General features: G+C 31.8%; 1 protein-coding gene across 2 annotated transcripts in view; it reads right to left on the reverse strand.

The window, feature by feature from the left end:
- Positions 1 to 10,244: 10,244 nt before the first annotated feature.
- Positions 10,245 to 20,576, reverse strand: part of LOC143058905 (uncharacterized) — a 35,065-nt gene continuing 24,733 nt past the window's right edge. The window contains exons 2-5 of one of the 2 annotated variants that reach the window (XR_012973282.1): positions 19,401 to 19,557; positions 16,531 to 16,775; positions 12,006 to 12,131; positions 10,245 to 10,544 (exon numbers count right to left, since the gene is read on the reverse strand). Coding sequence is in view for 1 of the 2 variants with exons in the window: in XM_076232382.1 (XP_076088497.1) it covers positions 10,369 to 10,544; positions 12,006 to 12,131; positions 16,531 to 16,775; positions 19,401 to 19,471 (618 nt within the window). In the remaining variant the exon portion in view is untranslated. The remainder of the gene's footprint in view (positions 10,545 to 12,005; positions 12,132 to 16,530; positions 16,776 to 19,400; positions 19,558 to 20,576) is intronic. The other variant, XM_076232382.1, reaches the window with a different exon arrangement.

The following is a 20,576-nucleotide window of genomic DNA, read 5'->3' on the forward strand; positions in this document are numbered from 1 at the left end:
ACAAGACAAATTTATGTAATCCATGTAAATGGCTATATCCAAATGCGATGTCTGACTGGATTTGTATATGACATGAACAACACGTCATGGGCCACAAATATAGCAGGAATGTATTTACCTTTTTCATATACCTTCCTTCCATAGTTTTGATTCCTTCTTTGTATTCAATGTTTTCATCTATGCCGAGTGCTTTGTGAACTACTTGATTAAGATGTACTCATCTTATTAGTCTGTCATTTTGTTGTATCTCTCTATGAAACATTATGTTATTGACATTGTGATTATTTTGATCGCCCACCGTTTTGGTGGGGTTCGTGATGATTAGTCTCTAGTTTTCTATGTTGTCTTCTGTACTATTATTTGTCTGTTTGGTTTTTTTTTAAATTTTAGCCATGGTGTTGTCAGTTTATTTTCGATCTATTAGTTTGACTCTCCCTCTATTATCTTTTGCCCCTCTTTTCATGAATAAGTTTTCTTGATTTTCTTTCATTTTCACAGATACGATTCTGATAGCTGTAGGATCAGCTGTTGCTGTTATGATATCCCTTATCCTTATTTTCATCGTAGTGTGCAGGAAAAAATTATGGAAGACAAAGGTTGAAGATATAGAAGCCAAGAAGGTAAGCACCAGAATGAGTACAGAATATTTAATTTTGAAACATGACAACCATTGCTCTGAATATGGCCTAAAGTATACCATAAAACAAAAGCACATATATGAGGCCCCTCGTGGGGTGTTGAAATAATCACATAATTTTATGACAATAACATAACATAAGTATTATTTTAGCATAATAATCAAACAATCAAAAATACTTTAGATTATCAATTATTAGAATATTCATGAAATATTTTGTGTGTAATCAAAGTATCATAATTAATAACGGCCAATATACACCTATGAGGGAGCTCATATAATTTGTTTTTGAAAGTTGAACTTTTCGTTATAATCAAGGATATTCCACTCATACAGATACATATATAAAAAAAAAGATTACCAAACAAGTTTTCATTTTTAAAAAAGTCGTTTATGTAGTGTTCATGTTATGAATGATATCATACATTATTCTATTTTACAGCCATCCAGTAGAAGAACAAGAGTAAAATGAAAGATTAATAGAGGAACCGTGCATCATAAAATGGTGACTGGAAATGCAACAAGAATTTAAACGACGATGAAAATAAGTTACTGATCAGCAACTAAAAAATACTTATTAATTTACGGTTATATGACATTTTTGTAAAGTATATACGCATATAAATCTGCAACAGCATGTATTTCATAAATATGAACAACATAATATGTTTATTTATGTAATGAATATTGATTGTTATGTGAAAGTACATCTTACAATTGGTATGTGTGCGTACGTCTTACGACTGTAATGTATGCTTACGTACGACTTAAAATTAATATTGGTGAGTATGTCTTACGATTTTTATGTAAAACAGCTTCATTTTCCGTATCAGTAAGGAAACAAATACAAACTATTCTTGAATATTTATCAACAAGAGGCTGTCACAACGACAGCAAAGCGGATTAATTAATATTAATTTGTTTCCTGGCAATATCACAAGAATTATAACTGATGAATGGTGAAAGTGAAAATCGTCGATATCAAATTTGACCTCCATTTTGTCATCAGTATCAACATCTTAAAATTTGAAAAGCTTAGATTGAATGGTTCATGAGTAAATGCAACAACGTGAATGGAAACGCCATTTCACAATCTTTCAAGAACCATAACTCCTGAACGGTAAAAGTCAAAATCGTCATTATTGAACTTGACCTCTAATTTGCCATCAGTAATAACATATAAAAATTTCAAAAGCTTTGGTTGAATGGTTCATGAGAAAATGCACGGACACGACTGGAAACACCATTTTTCAATCTTTCAAGAACCATAACTCCTGAACGATAAAAGTCAAAATCGTCATTATTGAACTTGACCTCCATTTTGTCATCAGTAACAACATATTAAAATTTGGGAAGCTTTGGTAAAACAGTTCATGATTAAATGCACGGACACAACTGGAAAAACCATTTTTCAATCTTTCAAGAACCATAACTCCTGAACGGTAAAAGTCAAAATCGTCATTATTGAACTTGACCTCCATTTCGTAATCAGCAATAACATATTAAAATTTGGGAAGCTTAGGTAGAACAGTTCATGCGTAAATGCACGGACACGACTGGAAACTCCATTTTTCAATCTTTCAAGAACCATAACTCCTGAACGGTAAAAGTCAAAATCACTATTATTGAACTTGACCTCCATTTTGACATTAGTAACAACATATTAAAATTTGGGAAGCTTAGGTAGAACAGTTTATGCGTAAATGCATGGACACGACTGGAAACTCCATTTTTCAATCTTTCAAGAACCATAACTCCTGAACGGTAAAAGGCAAAATCGCCATTATTGAACTTGACCTTCATTTAGTTGTCAGTAACAACATATTAAAATTTTAAAAGCTTTGGTTGAACGGTTCATGAGTTAATGCACGGACAACATTTGATAACCGCCCGCCCGACCGACCGCCCGACTGCCCGACCGCCCGACCGCCGTACATCCCCAAATCAATAACCGACATTTTTGTCACAAAAATCCGGTTAAAAATGAAATGTTCATATATATTCGAATCGTAAGTTTGTTTGTATTGATTTGCATTAGGCCGTTTATTTAAGACGACATAAGTGTGTAAAAGTGTTAACGCTTATTAGAGGTTTCCCGATTTGCTACGTATCAGGTACGGTTGGTACGTAACACAACCGTTGGTGCTGTTTTGGAGGTATCATATAATGGATGAGATTATTGTATTCATCATGATGAAATTTAAGAAATCGAATTGCATATCAGCGATAAAGTACATAAACTTTTATTTAAATACGATTTCACAGCTTTTAGAACACTTTGTTCGTGATTTTATACGAGAATACTTATGTTGTGCACAGGAGAATGAATCAAACAGTCCTTACTTGAACTGAGTTGCCTCGACCTTTAGATTCTAAATATAGATTTGCGTTTCTGTTTGTTTGGCTTTGATTTTGTTTAGTGTATATTTAGAAGAAAAAAATAGAATAAAGAATGTTTTCTAATACTTAAATAGAATTTGTAATAATTAGAAATTATTTATTAATAATAGCTTACTGGTGTCATTATAACTAGTATTCGTTAAAATGGCAAAATTGGGTTGACTTCTCATTAAAAACAATTGTTATTAATTAACATAAAAAAGAAGATGTAGTATGATTGCCAATGAGACAACTGTCCACAAGAGACCAAAATGACACAGACATTAACAACTATAGGTCACCGTACGGCCTTCAACAATGAGCAAAGCCCATACCGCAAAGTCAGCTATAAAAGGCCCCGATAAAACAATGTAAAACAATTCAAACGAGAAAACTAACGGCCTTATTTATATAAAAAAAAAAATGAATGAAAAACAAATATGTAACACATAAACAAACGACAACCACTAAATAACAGGCTCCTGACTTGGTACAGGCACATACTTAAATAATGTGGCGGTGTTAAACATGTTAGCGGGATCCCAACCCTCCCCCTAACCTGGGACAGTGGTACAACAGTACAACATAAGAACAAACTATAAAAATCAGTTGAAAAAGGCTTAACTCATCAGATGGACAAAAACACAAGTGAACGTGGCCGGGTATTGTACAGATCTGAGAGTACTCGCAGTTATCTGACTGCTAGTTCAAACCCACTAACAACTAATAAAACAAATCATGCATCTAAGTTATCTTTACGATCATTGCAGCAACATTTTTCTAAAACGCAGCACACATTATAAAAATATCGATCTATCTTTTGCCTTATATTTTGTCACTGAACTTTTCGGGGTGGATGTAATCATTAGAAAAATGTTGTTGATTATATTACTTAAAGATTGAATTCAAATTTTATGACACTAACGGAAACCATTTCTTTAGTCGAAATATTTATCATTACGATGTTATATCATCTTGTTCGTTTATTATTATATCATTAAATATTGCAAGTAAATTTGTGTACTGCACGAGCCTGCGAGTAGTATATATAATCTACATGGGATGATGTTAACCAATATATCCATCCGTTAAACCTTTTATCGTACAGCAATGCTAGAAAAACTTCTTACATCACAACGTATTTTGTTCACTGATTACGGCAATAATTTGACGCTATTTTTGCACTAATGCAATATGAATATGTCTTTCTAACTCTTGGTATTGTTATACAGGAAATACTATGTTGCTATACAATGGTTTTTGCACCATTTACAACTGACATTAGGGATCATTTTCATCGGTTGGCAATTTTTTCTAGATAATTTGTTCAGGACTATATGTATCATGAGTAGAATCTTTCTCACTCGCCTTACTGCGAAAAAGATATATTAACTGTTTTCTTAAAGGACATGTTTCTAAAATTTATACTGCAATCAGCTATTTTACTATACAGATAAAGCTATACGTATAGACGTTAGCTTTATACGTCAATGACCGCATGCAACTAACCTATAAGCCCCGCCTACTAACCGGAACTACTGTATTTCATCAACAACGTCACGTCACAACCATGACAACGTGTAGTAACAATGGTCAAACTTTTATGTATTTAAACTTGTTATATCTTCAAAATGTTAATTTATATACCATGTGTATCAAATGCTATTAATTAAGTTCATTTTCCCTTTCTGATTTCTTAAAATGTCAATGTCGCCTGGACTACGCTCATAGGGAAATACCCCATAATGGTACCCTCAAGAGGGAAATTCCAAAACATTTTTTTTAACAATATTTGTTACATGTTTTTTATTTTTTTTATTTTTTTTATCGATTACAGTATAAAAAACAATATACGTATAGTGTCTTGAAATATGAAATTTATTTGTATTCGGCACGAAACGGGAAAATGCTCGGTAGAACCTCGCATTTTCCCCGTTTCTAAGCCTCACACAAATAAATTTCATATTTTAAGACGCTATACGTATATTGTCTAATTATATAGCATAGTGATTTAAGGAGTATTTTTTAAAAGAGGGTACAGTTAATTTTTTCTTGATCATTTTTCTTTTTTCAATTTTCAATTTCTCTCTCTATCTTCCATATTTTGCTGTACACTTACAAAAGTAAAAACATTGCCATTTAAGGGCAATGACTTTCATACGTGAACAACTGACAATGCCATCTACACTGACCTATTTCAGATCCTGTATTTTTTTTTTATCAATTTGCTATTCAAAGTTTCTATCAATCAAGGGCAATGATTACAATAACAAGTGGTCTGATGATTTACGATTGCTGATCACTTTTGATTTTGAAGTAGTTCTCTGTCTATTAAAACGATTTTAAGATAATAAGCCGTATTTTAACCTATAACTGTTTACTTTTACAAATTGAGACTTTGATGGAGAGTTGTCTCACTGGTTGTCATACGCCATCTCCTTATATCTATATAGAACAGAAGCTGATCTATGTTACAGGGACTATATTCTATCTGTAAACGTCATATCACAAGTTCATTTTATTCATACATATACACTATTCACTCGTTTATTCCTCAGATATACAATTTATTATTGACTTGACTGATATTATAACCATTATTTTTAATTTTTTTAATCTTTATACTTTAATATTTATTTTATTTCAGAAAAGCTAATGGCGACTAACTTTACTTTAAATTTATTTCATCATTATGTTTTTGTTAATGAGGTCAATTTATTTTGTTAAAACAAATTCTATTTGTTCATGTTTTCTAAAAATCTACCATAAAAATACAAAACTTAAACACTTTATAGTGATATAAAGTTATTACGAACAAAATTTAAATAGGTTTAAAATTTGTTTTGTAATTTAGCTTCTTTTTGTCTATGACGTTTTAGGGGAAGTAACTCTTAACTATAAACCTTTCGTACCAACGGTTACTTGCAACGGTTGTTTGAATGCATAATCGAGTGCACACAATATTGTTTATTATGAATACAAGAAGTAACCACATGAAATTAGTACCAAATTACAGCTAAAAATTCTCAAAATAGTTATGTATATGATTCATAAACAGGTCGAGAACTCTAGATTTTCTGACGTCAGAATATATTTGCATAGTAATTTCCAAAACACAAGGCCAATATGGCCTTGAAAAACTGACCAATCGACTCAATGAACTACAATGCATTGTGGGCTACTACGAGTAAACTACTACTTAAAACACGTGGAATTAGTGGGAAAACAGTCAATTAATATATTGTTTGGGACTCTCATTACCAAAGATTTTATTCTGAAAATATATTTAATGTAAAATATATAACGTAATCTTCAATTTGCATGCTCAGATTAAAAAAATATTGTTTATTGGCTTCACGATTCGACTTTCTTTTTCGCCTTGCAAAAGTAGTTGAACCGGTTTTGTGCATTGTTATGAATTGAACCTGCATTGATTTCACGACATGACACAGTGAAATATCCAATGAAGTGACCACTGTCCAGTAAGAAAATCATTTGAGCTGTTTTAAACCTGTATAATGTTATTGCAAAATCATTTCTGCCTAGAAAAACACGAAACTTTCATTGAAACACTTCTTTCTGTACTGAATGTGTATTTTTTTTTATCAGGACCTGAACTAATAGTAAGAACATCATAATATTCAGTATGCTAAAAAGAAGTGTTATGCCATTTTAAAAAGGGGGGTCCTAACCCCGGACAAAAGGGGATAGGGTTCCAACTACATGTCCCCATCCAAATGCAATGACCGTCCAAAAAAAGGGGTCCATCCCCCGGAACCCCCGCCACCCTGGATCCGCCACTGAGGTTTTTTATCGTTCGGCTGCTGTCCTGTTGACATATGTAAAATATCTCCAATATTAAAAGTTTCTGGATCATAGTGGGTGCCATATTACCTTTTATTTTTTTCTAAAACGTGCTTTGTATATAGAAATAAGAAGATGAGGTATGAGTGCCAAATGAGACATCTTTCCAACAAAGACATAATTTAGTAAAGTAAGCAGTCATAGGTCCAATGCTGAAAAGTAAGCTATTAAGGACCCATAAATTACTTGTGTAAAACAATCAAAAAAAAAAAAAAGAAAAAACAAAAACCGGCCCAATTAAATATATAAAAGGACAAGAAATCTATCCCATCAAAAAAAATATATATTGTACACTAGGAGCCTGTATTTCAGTGGTTGTCGTTTGTTTATGTGTTACATATTTTTTTTCGTTCATTTTTTTTTTTATATATAATTAAGGCCGTTAGTTTTCTCGTTTGAATTGTTTTACATTGTCATATCGGGGACTTTTATAGCTGACTATGCGGTATGGGGTTTGCTCATTGTTGAAGGCCGTACGGTGATCTATAAATGTTAATTTCTGTGTCATTTTGGTCTCTTGTGGACAGCTGTCTCATTGGCAATCATACCACATCTTCTTTTTTATTATAGATCCAACGCTGCAATTTTCACAAAACATATCAAATTTTCCACCTTGTCGCACATACATATGGATAAAATCATTACAGCTTATTTCCTAATGCATGTGGAGCAAAACTTTGGTTAGCTTGCTTGCGTTGTTTGCTTTATACAAAATATAAAATATACAAGTTAAACTATGCCTATATTGTTTAAAGATGTCAATCTTATTTTCAAATCTTGTATAAACAACTACAAAATGTATACAAACAAAGCAAGCAGGTCAACCAAAGTTTTACTTTACAGGTTTAAGAAATCAGCTGTAATGATTTTATTCAGTTTGGCAAATGTCCGAGCCCGTTAAAAAAGAACAAACTGAAACTACAGTTGCTGACTTCACTACCTTCAAAAAAAGGAAACAGTTTGGAAGTCCCATATACTGAAATGTGACCAACAAAAATACTTATAGATTGTGTTAACACTGCCATGTATGTAAATTTTTCTTCGCCTTTTTTACGAACACAAAATTCAAGGATCCCACATTTGCCTTTAATCTATACGAACATTGATGTACTCTTAAATATCAGCACCGGCTGTTATCGACGGCTTACTTTACATCAGTAAGTTTGTCTCATGGATAATTGTGTTTTTTCACTGTTGTTTCGTTGCTTCTGGTGGACAAATACATGAAATCTCTGTGCCATCATCAAACATGTTAATGGCTATATATTGGGTAATTCAAACCCTTTTTTTTCCGCATAGAAAAAACTCTTCGTTAATCTGAGCATGGAAGTAATACTTTATATCACGAACTATAAATGAGGATACACAAAATGAAAAACTAAGCGAAATTGTGAATCCCGCATTGCACGAAAAAATGTGTTGTATTTCAGTAAATAACACGTGTTCTTGGTTGATTGTAAACACATAGTAGTCCATCATGCATTGTGACTCATTTAGTGGATTGGTCAAAAACCTAGGTAAAAATAAATTGCGTCACATGTAAATAAACAATTACATGTGCGAGAACATAAGTATGCTAATTTATGCATTTCCATATAAGGTAGTGGTCCCGACCTGATAAAACATACGTTGAAATTAAGTGTATACATCAATTATTTCCAAAAGTTAAATGACAGCTCCCAGTTCGTACTACGGTTGATATGGTAGCAAATCGGGAAACCTCTATTCATATATATATATATATATATATATATATATTTAAAGTGGTACGAAACACTTCAGGGAGATAACACTGTAAAATCAGCTAAACGTTTAAATCACGTTGTATTGTTAAGGAAATATTAAGCTTCTCAATGATCAAAATTAGTGTTTGTCAAACTGCTTTGTATCAAACCATTTTTTTCTGAGAAAGTAATTGGTTCATTTGTTTTGAAATTTTTATATTTTTCTCAAAAGGTCAAAGTTAATATTTTGTCAAAATTTTATGAAAAATTAAGCGAGCCAAATTAATTTTAGTCAAGGTGTTGGGTACCACCTTAATGCTTTACATCTCAATTTATTAGTGATGAAGAAATGTGATGCAGTTTGCAAAGACACTTCAAACGAAATATCATCCACATTGTTTTGTACAATAAAACATTGTTTTGGTTTTTTTTATAGAAAAACTAATTGCAGTGGCCGTCATATCAGGCAACAGAAATAAAATGTGATTTGAGAGCAAATGAGACAACTCTCAAGTCATAATGTCTTAAAGTAAACAATTATAGGTCAAATTTAGCAAAAATGTCTCCTCTTCTCTACTTTGTAAGACCTACAGGCGATTGGTATGATAGGCCATGCAAACAATTTATTATAGGCCATCGTATTCTTTTCAACAATGAGAAAAACATAAAATTTATCTGCTAAAAAAGGTAGAATAAAGTAAATGAAACGATGAGGCCATTTCATTCACAACTGTATGAATATTTGGAAACATTTGAAAATATAGTACTGCATAATTTGGTGCTAAGAACCCTCATAAACTGTTATACTAAGCGGTGTATGTTCTTCATTCATTAAGATTTCTGTACATATAAGAAAAAAGTATCAAATATGATGGATTCATGCAGTATTTTGATCTGTTTTCTGTTTGTTATCTGAAGTTATGATAATCGATTTATGAGATTGAACACATGATAACAGCTGTTGCCTTATGTTATAAATAGTTAGATTAAAACAACCGGCAACCTATTAAAAGTTTTTCTTTTTTAGGGATTTTCGGGGTCTTTTCTTTTCTTGTTTGTTATCTTTACAGGAAAAACAAAAGCAAAAGTGACAATTTTCAAAAACAAATTTCACGTTAACTGAATTAGGGTCGTATATAACACTACAAGCATAAAACTCTGTAAAAATCAGGTGAACGTTTCAATCGTGTTCTATTGTTAAGAAAATATTAAGCTTCTCAATGATAAAAATTAGTGTTTGTCAGACTGCTATATATCCAATGATATTTTTCCGATAAATTGTTTGATTCAAGTTTTTGAAATTTTCATTTTTTGTCAAAGGGTCAATGTAAAATATTTTGTCAAATTTCATGTAAATTAAACGGGCTAAATTAATTTTAGTGTTTGGTACAACCTTAAGAAATCAAAACTTATAATAACTGCTTTATGATTACATGCTAATCAGTTTTTGGTTTCAATGGTCAATTTTTTTGAAGTCATCAATTAGAAACAATAATCAATACATTGTATTTCACTATTGATGCCATTATATAGTTGGTATGCATAAACTATGATTAAAATCTAAAACAAACTTGCTGCATATGTTCAGAAAAAAATTGTTAAGAAACATTTTAACAAACTTTTATGAAAATGAAATTTTAATTTAAATTCAACAACACCATTTTTACAAAACTGAAAGGAAATATGTCTAATTATAAGCGATATTGATAGATGGGACAACAGCCATTTTGTCTGTGACGTGACACAAAACGATTCCTTAGATAGTTAACTAGACTGGTACAGCATGCATAGTTGATTACTGACAAGTATGACCTCAGAACACTGAGCATGATTCATGCAGAGGATAATACAATCATGATAGTGTGTTACAAAGTGAGCTTCTAACTGTGACATCATCTCTGTTATCTTGTCTTCCCTCTTGAACAGTCCCTGTGTCCCTGCTGTAAATAAGGACAACGAAACCACAATAAAGTATTAACTTCAAAGATGCATGCACTAATTTTCAGTAATATTAATAACAAATAATTATAATAATATACGTAAATTGGCATTAGTAAGTTCTGTTTTCCATGTTTTATCTTAGGGAGCTACCATTTGATTTTTATGGGGGGGGGGGTAGGATGAAAAATTTTGTCCTGCATTTTTTTTTTTAGCTGTAATCTCTGTCCTGCCTTTTTATTTTTCACTCTGTTCGGTCCTGCCTTTTTTTTTTTAGTTTATCCTGACTTTTTTTTTCCTAAATTGTCGTCCTGACTTTTTTTTTGCAAGTGTCTCATCCTGCCTTTTTTTTTACTCAAAACTCCTGTCCTGCCTATTTTTTTCAAATTAAATCCTAGATCCCCCCCCCCCCCCCCATAAAAATCAAATGATAGCTCCCTTAGTATACGTGTGTTTGTTCTCGCTATTTTGAGATCAATAGAAATACTGTGATAACAGTACATAGTTTAATGCCTAATGTGCGTTATTTTTGTCCACTTCAGTTATGACCGATGCTAAAATATTTGGAGATAAATTCCAAAGGACCTTTAAAATCTCTTTGTTTCGTTTGATTAGTACTTATCAAGTGCAACTCAGTTTATGTGGCATTTATCATGTGCCAATCAGTTTTATGTGGTACTTGAAATGTGCCACTCAGTTTTGTGTAGTAGTTAACACAGGTAATTCCGTTTTATGTGGTATACAAAACATGCATCACTCAGTTCTTTGACCTTAACATATGCCACACAGTTTTATGTGGTATTTTATCATGTGCCACTCAGTTTTTGTGATAATTAACATGTGTATCCGTTTCATGTGGTTTCAACATGTGCCTTTCAGATTTTCACTGGTACTTATCATATGCCACTCAGTGGTATGTGATTACTTATCATGTGACACTCAGTTGCATTTGACCCTAAGCATGAGCCACTCAATTATGTTTACTTAACATATGCCACACAGTTTTATGTGGAACTTAACATGTGTCAATCAGGTTTTTTTTGTAGTACTTTACCTGTGGCAATCAGTTTTACGTGTTACTTAAAATGTGCCACTCAGTTTTTTTGTAGTTCACAGGCAACTCAGTTGTATGTGGTTCTAAACATGCGTCACTCAGTTCGTTGTACTTAAATTATGCCACACAGTTTTATGTGCTATTTAATATGTGCCACTCTGTTTTTGTGATAATCAATATGTGCCACTCAGTTGTATGTGGTTTCAACATGTGCCTCTCAGATTTCTACTGGTACTTACATGTACAATATGCAACTAATTTTTATGTGATACTTTACATATGCCACTCAGTTTTATGTGGTACTAAATATATTCCACTCAATTTTATGAGGTACTTCTCAGTTTTATATGGTATTTATCATGTGCCACTCAGTTTTGTGTGGTATTTAACAGTTTCTATTGGTACCTACCATATGCCAATCCGTTTTGAAGGATGTTTCCTACACGAGTGATCATTGATGATTTATACTTCAACAGTTTTGGACATTTAATATGGCTATGGTCACCAACATCGACAACGTTCACACTGTCATTTACTGAAATGAATAAGTATTTGAGATACAATGAATAAGCGTTGATTCTTAAAAAAGAAACCATGAGACCGGAGATTAAATTAAAATTTAATGAAATTAGGCACATGAATATAAATTGGTAAGTCCATTTCAGGGACAGATCAAAGCGTTGATTCTAGAAGAAGAATCAACGGTAAATGATTAGACTTACGTCACAACAATAATTTAAAATAGGATTTCTAATTTTCTATACAAAATAATTCATTGTTGAATTCAACGATTTGAATTTACATAAACAGCCTTGGTTGGTTTTTTTTTTTATTATATGCTTGGTGCAAAAGCAAGAGGGGTGGCTTCAATCATATGGCAAAATCCTAGGTACTTTATTCATATTGATTGCACCCCCGATTTTACCATATAATGCTCAAAGGTGTAACAGCAAGAATTAAAAAAAAAATAATATGTTGCGTTTTTCTGATAAAAAAAGCGGAATTTTAGAGATGTAAAAATAAAAACTTTACAACTCGGGGTCAGAATGATGTGTCCAAATAATGGCATGATTTCCAGGGGAATGCGACCTTTTAAGCTAAGTCTAGTAGAATGTTTGTAAATTTCGGTATTCAAATAAAATCGCAAACATACGTACTAACTTACCTACTGTAAATGTTATCACCAATGTCGATGATATCAAAACAAGTGACAAGCAATTTGCGAGAATATAAAATTTAATAATACAAGCCTAAATTCATCTACTTTATTGCAATATACTGCCAGTAATTATTTTTATCGTCTTCGACTGAATTTCAAATTTCGTTATTTTCAAATCGCATCCAATGACAGAAACGTATGCAAACAATGCGTACAATTTCTTTACCAACCCAAAAAAGTTCGCATTCTTTATACGACAAGCTTCTGTATTAGTTGATTTGCAAATATACAGCTTTATTGAATTTATTTCGATATTCATGCTTTCAATGATCTTTTTTAACCAAACAATCCTGGTATCTTTGATGAGTTTATTTTCACTAATTTCAAGTGATTCGAAATACAAAAAAAATGTATGTAACATATAAATCTTTTCTTCGTTGTTTAGAAAAAAATATGTTTTCCCACATACGACAAATAAACCGATTATATTTGTCAGTTTTACAATAAGAACAAAACAATTTCTTATAAATCTAAATTTGTTTACGAGAAAGATGAAATTAAAAACGACTCAATTAAAACACTACGTGCTGTTCGTCTTCTAGGTGATATGTATTAATTAAAATAAGATATAACCCTTATTTGTTATATTAATATTTGAATCTAATAAAACGCTTTTAAGCTAAGTACGTCACTTCCCCCTGCTGATGAAAATAAAAATAACATTGTTTTGCAGTAATGAATTTAACGTGTAAACTAAGTATTGGTTAAGTGAATGTTTTATATAATTTACTTAACGTTTTTAATAACTTTTTTTATTAACATAAGACATTATTAATATTCATGTCGGTTAATTACTGGATACTTTTCACGATTTAAAAAATCGTCATCAATGTCATTATAACCTTAATTTTGCATTAATAATAAATGTGTTGCACAACATTGAACGTTTGAGTCGAATATGCACGAAACAATTAATTAATTAGAAATTAAAACCAAATCAGCTGTGAAATGAAAAATCTAAGAAAAAATAAATCAAATGAATAGAAATGGAATATTAGAATAATGATGAAACTAGCTACGTAATGATGCGTGATTAACCAGAAATACCGTAAACAAAAACTAATTATACCCTTTCAATGTTTTGACTCTAGTTAGAAGATCACAAAAGAAACTTAAAACGTATCACACATCAGATATGCGATTGGAAGCACTAATCATAGTTTCATGAGAATAATTAAAATATTGAAAATTGTCTCACAATTACTTAAACGTTGTTTTTTTTTTTAATATTACAATTTATCTTAATATGTAAACCATTGGTGACCTTCGGATGTTTTCTCCTTTTTGGTCGAGATGTTGTTTCTTTGATATATTCTCCATTTCCATTATCAATTCCATTTTATAGCATTGATGTGTTATAAACAACAATGTTTTAATGTTTATTTAGGGAGCTACCATTTGATTTTTATGGGGGGCTAGGATGAAATTTGAAAAAAATAGGCAGGACAGGAGTTTTGAGTAAAAAAAAAAAGGCAGGATGAGACACTTTGCAAAAAAAAAGACAGGATGACAATTTAGGTAAAAAAAAGTCAGGATAAACTAATAAAAAAAAGGCAGGACCGAATAGAGTGAAAAATAAAAAGGCAGGACAGAGATTACAACTAAAAAAAAAATGCAGGACAAAATTTTTCATCCTAGCCCCCCCATAAAAATCAAATGGTAGCTCCCTTACTGGTTGTCGTTTGATTCTTATGGGTGAGCTGTGGTTGCTTTAATCTACTTCATTTTGAGTCTTGTGCCGAAATTCGTTTTGGCAATTATATCGTATATCCTTATTTAATATTGAAAACAGTACTCCATTGATTAAAGCTGTTCAATAGAAATGATATGTTTAATCGTATATAAGAAGGTGTACATTCAGGAATGTTTGCAATTGCCACGTTTTAAAACTTTTAAAATAGCGTTGAGATAGGACTAAGGTGTCGCAAAACTAGAAACTCGCAGTTTAAATTTTGATTATATTGCTTGTATGCAGCTTTTCCTGAAATTTCAATAATAATATAAACTCTTACTTGTGTTGATTGATCGACGCAACACTTTCTGAATTTACCGTACTTTAACAAAACTATGTCGTAAATTACTGATCATATACAAATATTTTGTATACGCTATTAAATGTGCATAAGCTGTCAAATCTATGTTCACCGTTTTGACTCAATTATATTTGGTTTATAACATACTGAAACGCATATCCAAATAATCAAAGTTATAAAATATACAATTAACAATGCATGCGGTCGATAATATGTGTCAGAATTTCGTTTGTGTTTTAGTCTAGACGCCATCTAACTGGCTACCGAGATGACCTTCGAAGATAGCCAACGGTTATTATTATAACCCGATATAACATAAAAATATGCGAACTCGTGCAATTTGATTTTCTAGGTCGGTTTAATTTTAGAATATGACAAAATAGGTTAAAAATATACGTGAATAACCGTTTTTACGTACTGTATAAGAAAGAGGATTAGTAGATCGAATAAAATGGTTTGGTACCCTTGTTTCACTTTCGATAACTGAACACGCATTATTCGTGCGTATTCCATCTCTAGTTAAGGGGTTATGTTGAACAATATTGGCTGATCAAAGCGAATTACTATTCTAAATTGAGAAAGGAATTGGGGAATGTGTCAAAACGACAACAACCCGACCATAGAGCAGACAGCAGCCGAAGGCCACCAATGGGTCTTCAATGTAGCGAGAAACTCCCACACCCGTAGGCGTCCTTCAGCTGGCCCCGTAAAAATATATAATAGTACAGTGATAATGGTTGTCATATTAAACTCCGAATTATACACAAGAAACTAAAATTAAAAATCACACAAGACTTAACAAAGGCCAGAGGCTCCTGACTTGGGACAGGCGCCAAATTGCGGCGGGGTTAAACATGTTTATGAGATCTCGACCCCCCCCCCCCCCACCCCCACCCCTATACCTCTAGCCAATGTAGAAAAGTAAACGCATAACAATACGCACATTAAAATTCAGTTCAAGAGAAGTCCGAGTCCGATGTCAAAAGATGTAACAAAAGAAAATAAATAAAATGACAATAATACATAAATAACAACAGACTACTAGCAGTTAACTGACATGCCAGCTCCAAACCTCAATTAAACTGATTGAAAGTGTATGTCTTCATCATATGAATATTAGGCACAATCCCTCCTGTTAGGGGTTTAGTATCATACTATCATAAAATATATGAGAAGAACATAACCCGTGTCATGCCAACAACTGTTTTTTTAAATAAATGTGTTTAGTTCCGATGCAATGACCCTATAAGTGAATTAATATTAAAATATGCAATCTTTAATGACCTGACAACAGTATCGTAACTATATCCCTTGTTAATACGTCTGTTCAAAGGTTTTGTAAGCTTTTAAGGCGAATACTGACATTTTTGTGCTTTGTAAAGAATATTACCATAAAAGATTGAATGTGAAATACCTGAACGTTTAAGAGGTCTGCATGTTGAGTTATATTTACGATTTTTTTCCTTATTTTACTATTTCATTTTCATTTATGATTGAACAAAAAATATTTTTTTTTACATCTCGTATCTAATGCCCTTTCACAAATATAATAACTTGATAATATAAACAATCTAAATTCAAAATAAATTCAAAATACAGAATTTGAACTGGGACCTTCTAGTCAGTCAAATACGCATCAACATATTAGAATATACATTCAAGTAAATTAAAAACAAACTTACCAAATGTTTGACAAATATAAGGCAATTTTTCATCACAATTTGCCAACTTCCATTTAAAGACCTCACTTAAGTCTCCTTTAACACATACAGAAGAGTTGAACAAAAAAGTTCCATTTAGACCAGTATTTTCTGGAGGTAAACTCCCTATGTCCCAGTTCGTCCACGAAAAGGGTTCAGTTTTAACATCGTAGATATCAGAAGTTTTGTTATCACTGAACACACCTAACCAATAGGCTCCCGTTGTTCTGAAGAAGAAAATTATCAAGTTTTAAACAAATAGTTTGCAGCAGCTTACTGATGTATGTTATCTTAGGAATAAAATAGTAACCAAGTCTTATGTTATCCTGAAGAAGAAAAAATATAAAAATACAAACAATTTTAGCAGCCATCTGATAAGTATTTTTTGTTTATCATTTTTTTCATTGTTTTTGGTTCTTTTCCTTCTTCAACGGAGATGTGAACTTACGTTACATAAGAGGGTCTTGGCTTTTGGGGTAGTGTTTGTTGGTTTTTTTTTTTTTTGCATCCTTTAATGTTTTGGCTAATATTTTTATTTATTGTTTTTTTAATTCATTTATCTTCGTTTTTTAAGTTAATGTATTGCATCACTCAAGTTGTGCTCTGTTTTTGTTATGCTTCTAGTTTTAACCTGTCCAAAATCAGGAACCTCTCATTAAGTGGTTGTTGTATTTTGGTGTGGTTCATAGGTGTTGATCATTTCTCGTTAACCGTTTATCTGAAGGGCATCTGGGCGGGCGGGTGGCTGCCAAACAGTGGCCGTGACTTAACTCATCAATCGTTTTATTATGCTGTTACTGATGACAAAATAGAGGTCAAGGTCAATATTGACTATTTTCACTTTCACCGTTCAGGAGTAATAACTCGCTGAAGATTGAAAAAAGTCTTTCCGGTCGTGTCCGTGCTTTAACTCATGGACCGTGTCACCAATTTTTGTTTTAAATATTCATATGCTGTTACTGATGACTAGTTACAGGTCAAGTTCAATATTGATGATTTTAACTGTTACCGTTCAGGAGTTATGGTCCTTGTGATATTAAAAAAATGCCAGGACATGAATGTTAAAAAAATTCGGTTTGCTGACTCTTTGACAGCCTCTTGTTTTTCTGTAAATAGATTACACCGTTGTTTTTCCTGTTTGAATGGTTTTATATTTTGTTATTTTTTGTGGCCCCTTAGAGCTTGCTGTTCGGTGTTAGCAAAGGCTCTGTGTTGAAGGCTATATTTTGACCTATACTAGTTTTGTTGTTACTAATTGTGACTTGGGTATAGAGTTGTCTCATTTGCCTTTATATAATGTACTACATCTTTTATTTTGATCTATTAGATGTGCTTACAAATTCGAATAGTGCATTGCATGTCATTCAATATGTCTATTCTGTATCTATGCATGCTAAATTTGTGTATCTGGTTATCTCTGTTTATATGTCATGTTTATGTTATTTATTTTCGGTAAAAGCTTTTAAGAGCTTATATTTATATTATAGTAATTAAGCTGAATCACAAAAAAACTCTTCGTATTTGTATGACTTAATTTCAATGTTTATTACATTTTTTTGTAATCTGTTTAAAATCGACTGAGTGTTTAATTGACTCCGATTATTGAGCAGTACGTAGTAATTGAAACCACACTTATTTTAATCAGATTATATCTTCATGTCCTGTATCATAAGCGAAAAATACAAAACATTTTAAGGTTAATGACACATTCTGTAGTCATATGAAAAACGAAATTTTTAACTGCAATAGATAAAAATAGCAACGATAATGAATAATACAGATGGGTCATGTTATACATATACTCTGGGGAAGCTTAGTGCAATGCATTATTATTCATTGTGTAATTGCATTTTACATGTAATAGAAAATGGGATTTATTGGCAAAAAAACTAAATTTTTGAAGAAAATCCCCCTACTTTAATACAGAGTTTTTGTCATAATATTTTAAACATAGATTACTTCCTTGTTTTTCTATGACGTGCTAGCGTTTATTGTTTACCAAAAGTCCTAAATTACCTTTAAATTCAAAAACACCTCGTGCTGAGTCACTAAACTCGAAGGTGTACTTGAATGGGTACATATTTATAATTGTTTTAACCAATATCTAGATTAATAAACTTGTTTTAAGGAAATTGTTGCTGGCACTGCATGTCACGTGATTAATCATTTACCAATCAATATCAAGCACCAAATTGCCAAATAAGAGAGTTCTAGGGGAAAGGCTGTTGATTTTCTATAAAATTTCCATATGTTTAGCATTGAATCAACACAAGGGTACATAATCCTTAAAAATGTTCGCTACTCTGTTTCAAACTAATAAGCGATGTAAAAGTAAAAGACTGTTATCAAGATATAGTGTATAAATAGCTAACCTAATAAGGCAAGACAAATGAAATAGATATGTCCTTGATTTTGATATATGAGATAAATGTTAATGTGGTGAGAAATAGATCTCTATTCAGTATGCATACCTTTAACATTGGTACCTTTTTTCTTCAAAAACAAATGTAAAAGAAAACAAGGATTTGATCAGATTTTAAAAAATAACTTTTTAAAAATTAGGTAAAGAAAAGTAGGGATTTACGGGAAAAGATATCACTACATGTTGTACATGGATTTTTAAGTTTTTCGGGGCTATTATTCAAAATTGATTTTGTTTCAAAAATTAACACTATAAGGTATGTCGAAAAATAAAATCTAAAATTGAAATTTGTCATCGGTTTGACCACAATATTTTTTCTTCAAATTTGGATTCAGATTTTTTAAAGAAATAGCTATACCCCCCTTTTTCCCACTTTTTTTAGTTAAATTGTCTTTCCCTAAGTAAAATTCTAATGGTACCATTTACGTACCCTACAACTGGAAGCAGATTACTTTCCAGCCATGATTGCGTTGTTTGGTCTTTGACAGTCATCAGCGTCATGCCGTATTTGCTACAGCAATATTGTGCTTCATCACGTGATATCGCAAAGTTACTGAAGATCAAAAAGCTACTCGTAGTTGATATTGCTGAAATAAAAAAAAAAAAAATAAATTTTGATATCGTTACATTTAAAATGAGGGTAGTAATTGGGGTACCTTTAATGACGAATAACGGTAAAAATTCTTGCCAAATGACGTTACGGGTAATTTTTAATGCATGACGATAAAGTGTACACTTTCTTTTAGACGATAACAAAATTGACTGATTTTGACGAATCACGTTATGTTTTCCCCCAAAAATAACGGTAATGATAATTATTTCAGACCTCTGACGAATCACGATAAGGATATTTTGACGAATCATGGTAAAATTTTAACCAATCTGACGCTAACGGTAGTAGTGGAAGATATTAGCAAGCAAAATCGAGGGAATTGTGCAAATGATGATACAAGCATGAAAATTACCACAAAGCATCATTATTATATACTTTGTAAGAAATAACTGCTGGACATTAAAAAAATATTTTTTTCAAGATGGCCACGGCCATTTTCTAAAATGGATGTTTTCTTTAGTTTGAAAATACTGATTTTTCTGGAAAACTTTTCTTTGAACTTCTTTTAGTAAAAACCAATTACCAGGTTTGGTGGCTACCTTCCTTACATCACATTTTTATTAAAAATGAATATCTGACATATCCAGTATTTGCGCATGCGCGAAAATGTTACAAAATTCTTTCAAAAACATTTGAACTATTTACTATATATTTAGTATTTTTGGATTTCGAATGATATTATGAATTGGTTTAATAACATTTTTTAAGGTTATGATACACATGTGTTTCACACTTTTGCGCATGTGCAAACTATTCATAGACATCAAGAGCGATTTGTATACACTACCAGGCAATTCGATGGTATTCGATGGTTGAGGCGAAAATGTAGTTAATCTGGAGAAACATCAAATGTAACTGCAGATCAGCCACTTTTGGAAATGCCTAAGCAAATTCAGTGGGGATGGGCTGATTTGTAAGGAAAATATAAGTGTATCGTCATGTTTGGTGGATTGCACATTGCAATGACTTGTTATAAAACTCTGGGTAATATAT

The sequence above is a fragment of the Mytilus galloprovincialis genome, chromosome 14 (assembly GCF_965363235.1).
Source record: "Mytilus galloprovincialis chromosome 14, xbMytGall1.hap1.1, whole genome shotgun sequence".
Taxonomy (NCBI): Eukaryota; Metazoa; Mollusca; class Bivalvia; order Mytilida; family Mytilidae; genus Mytilus; species Mytilus galloprovincialis.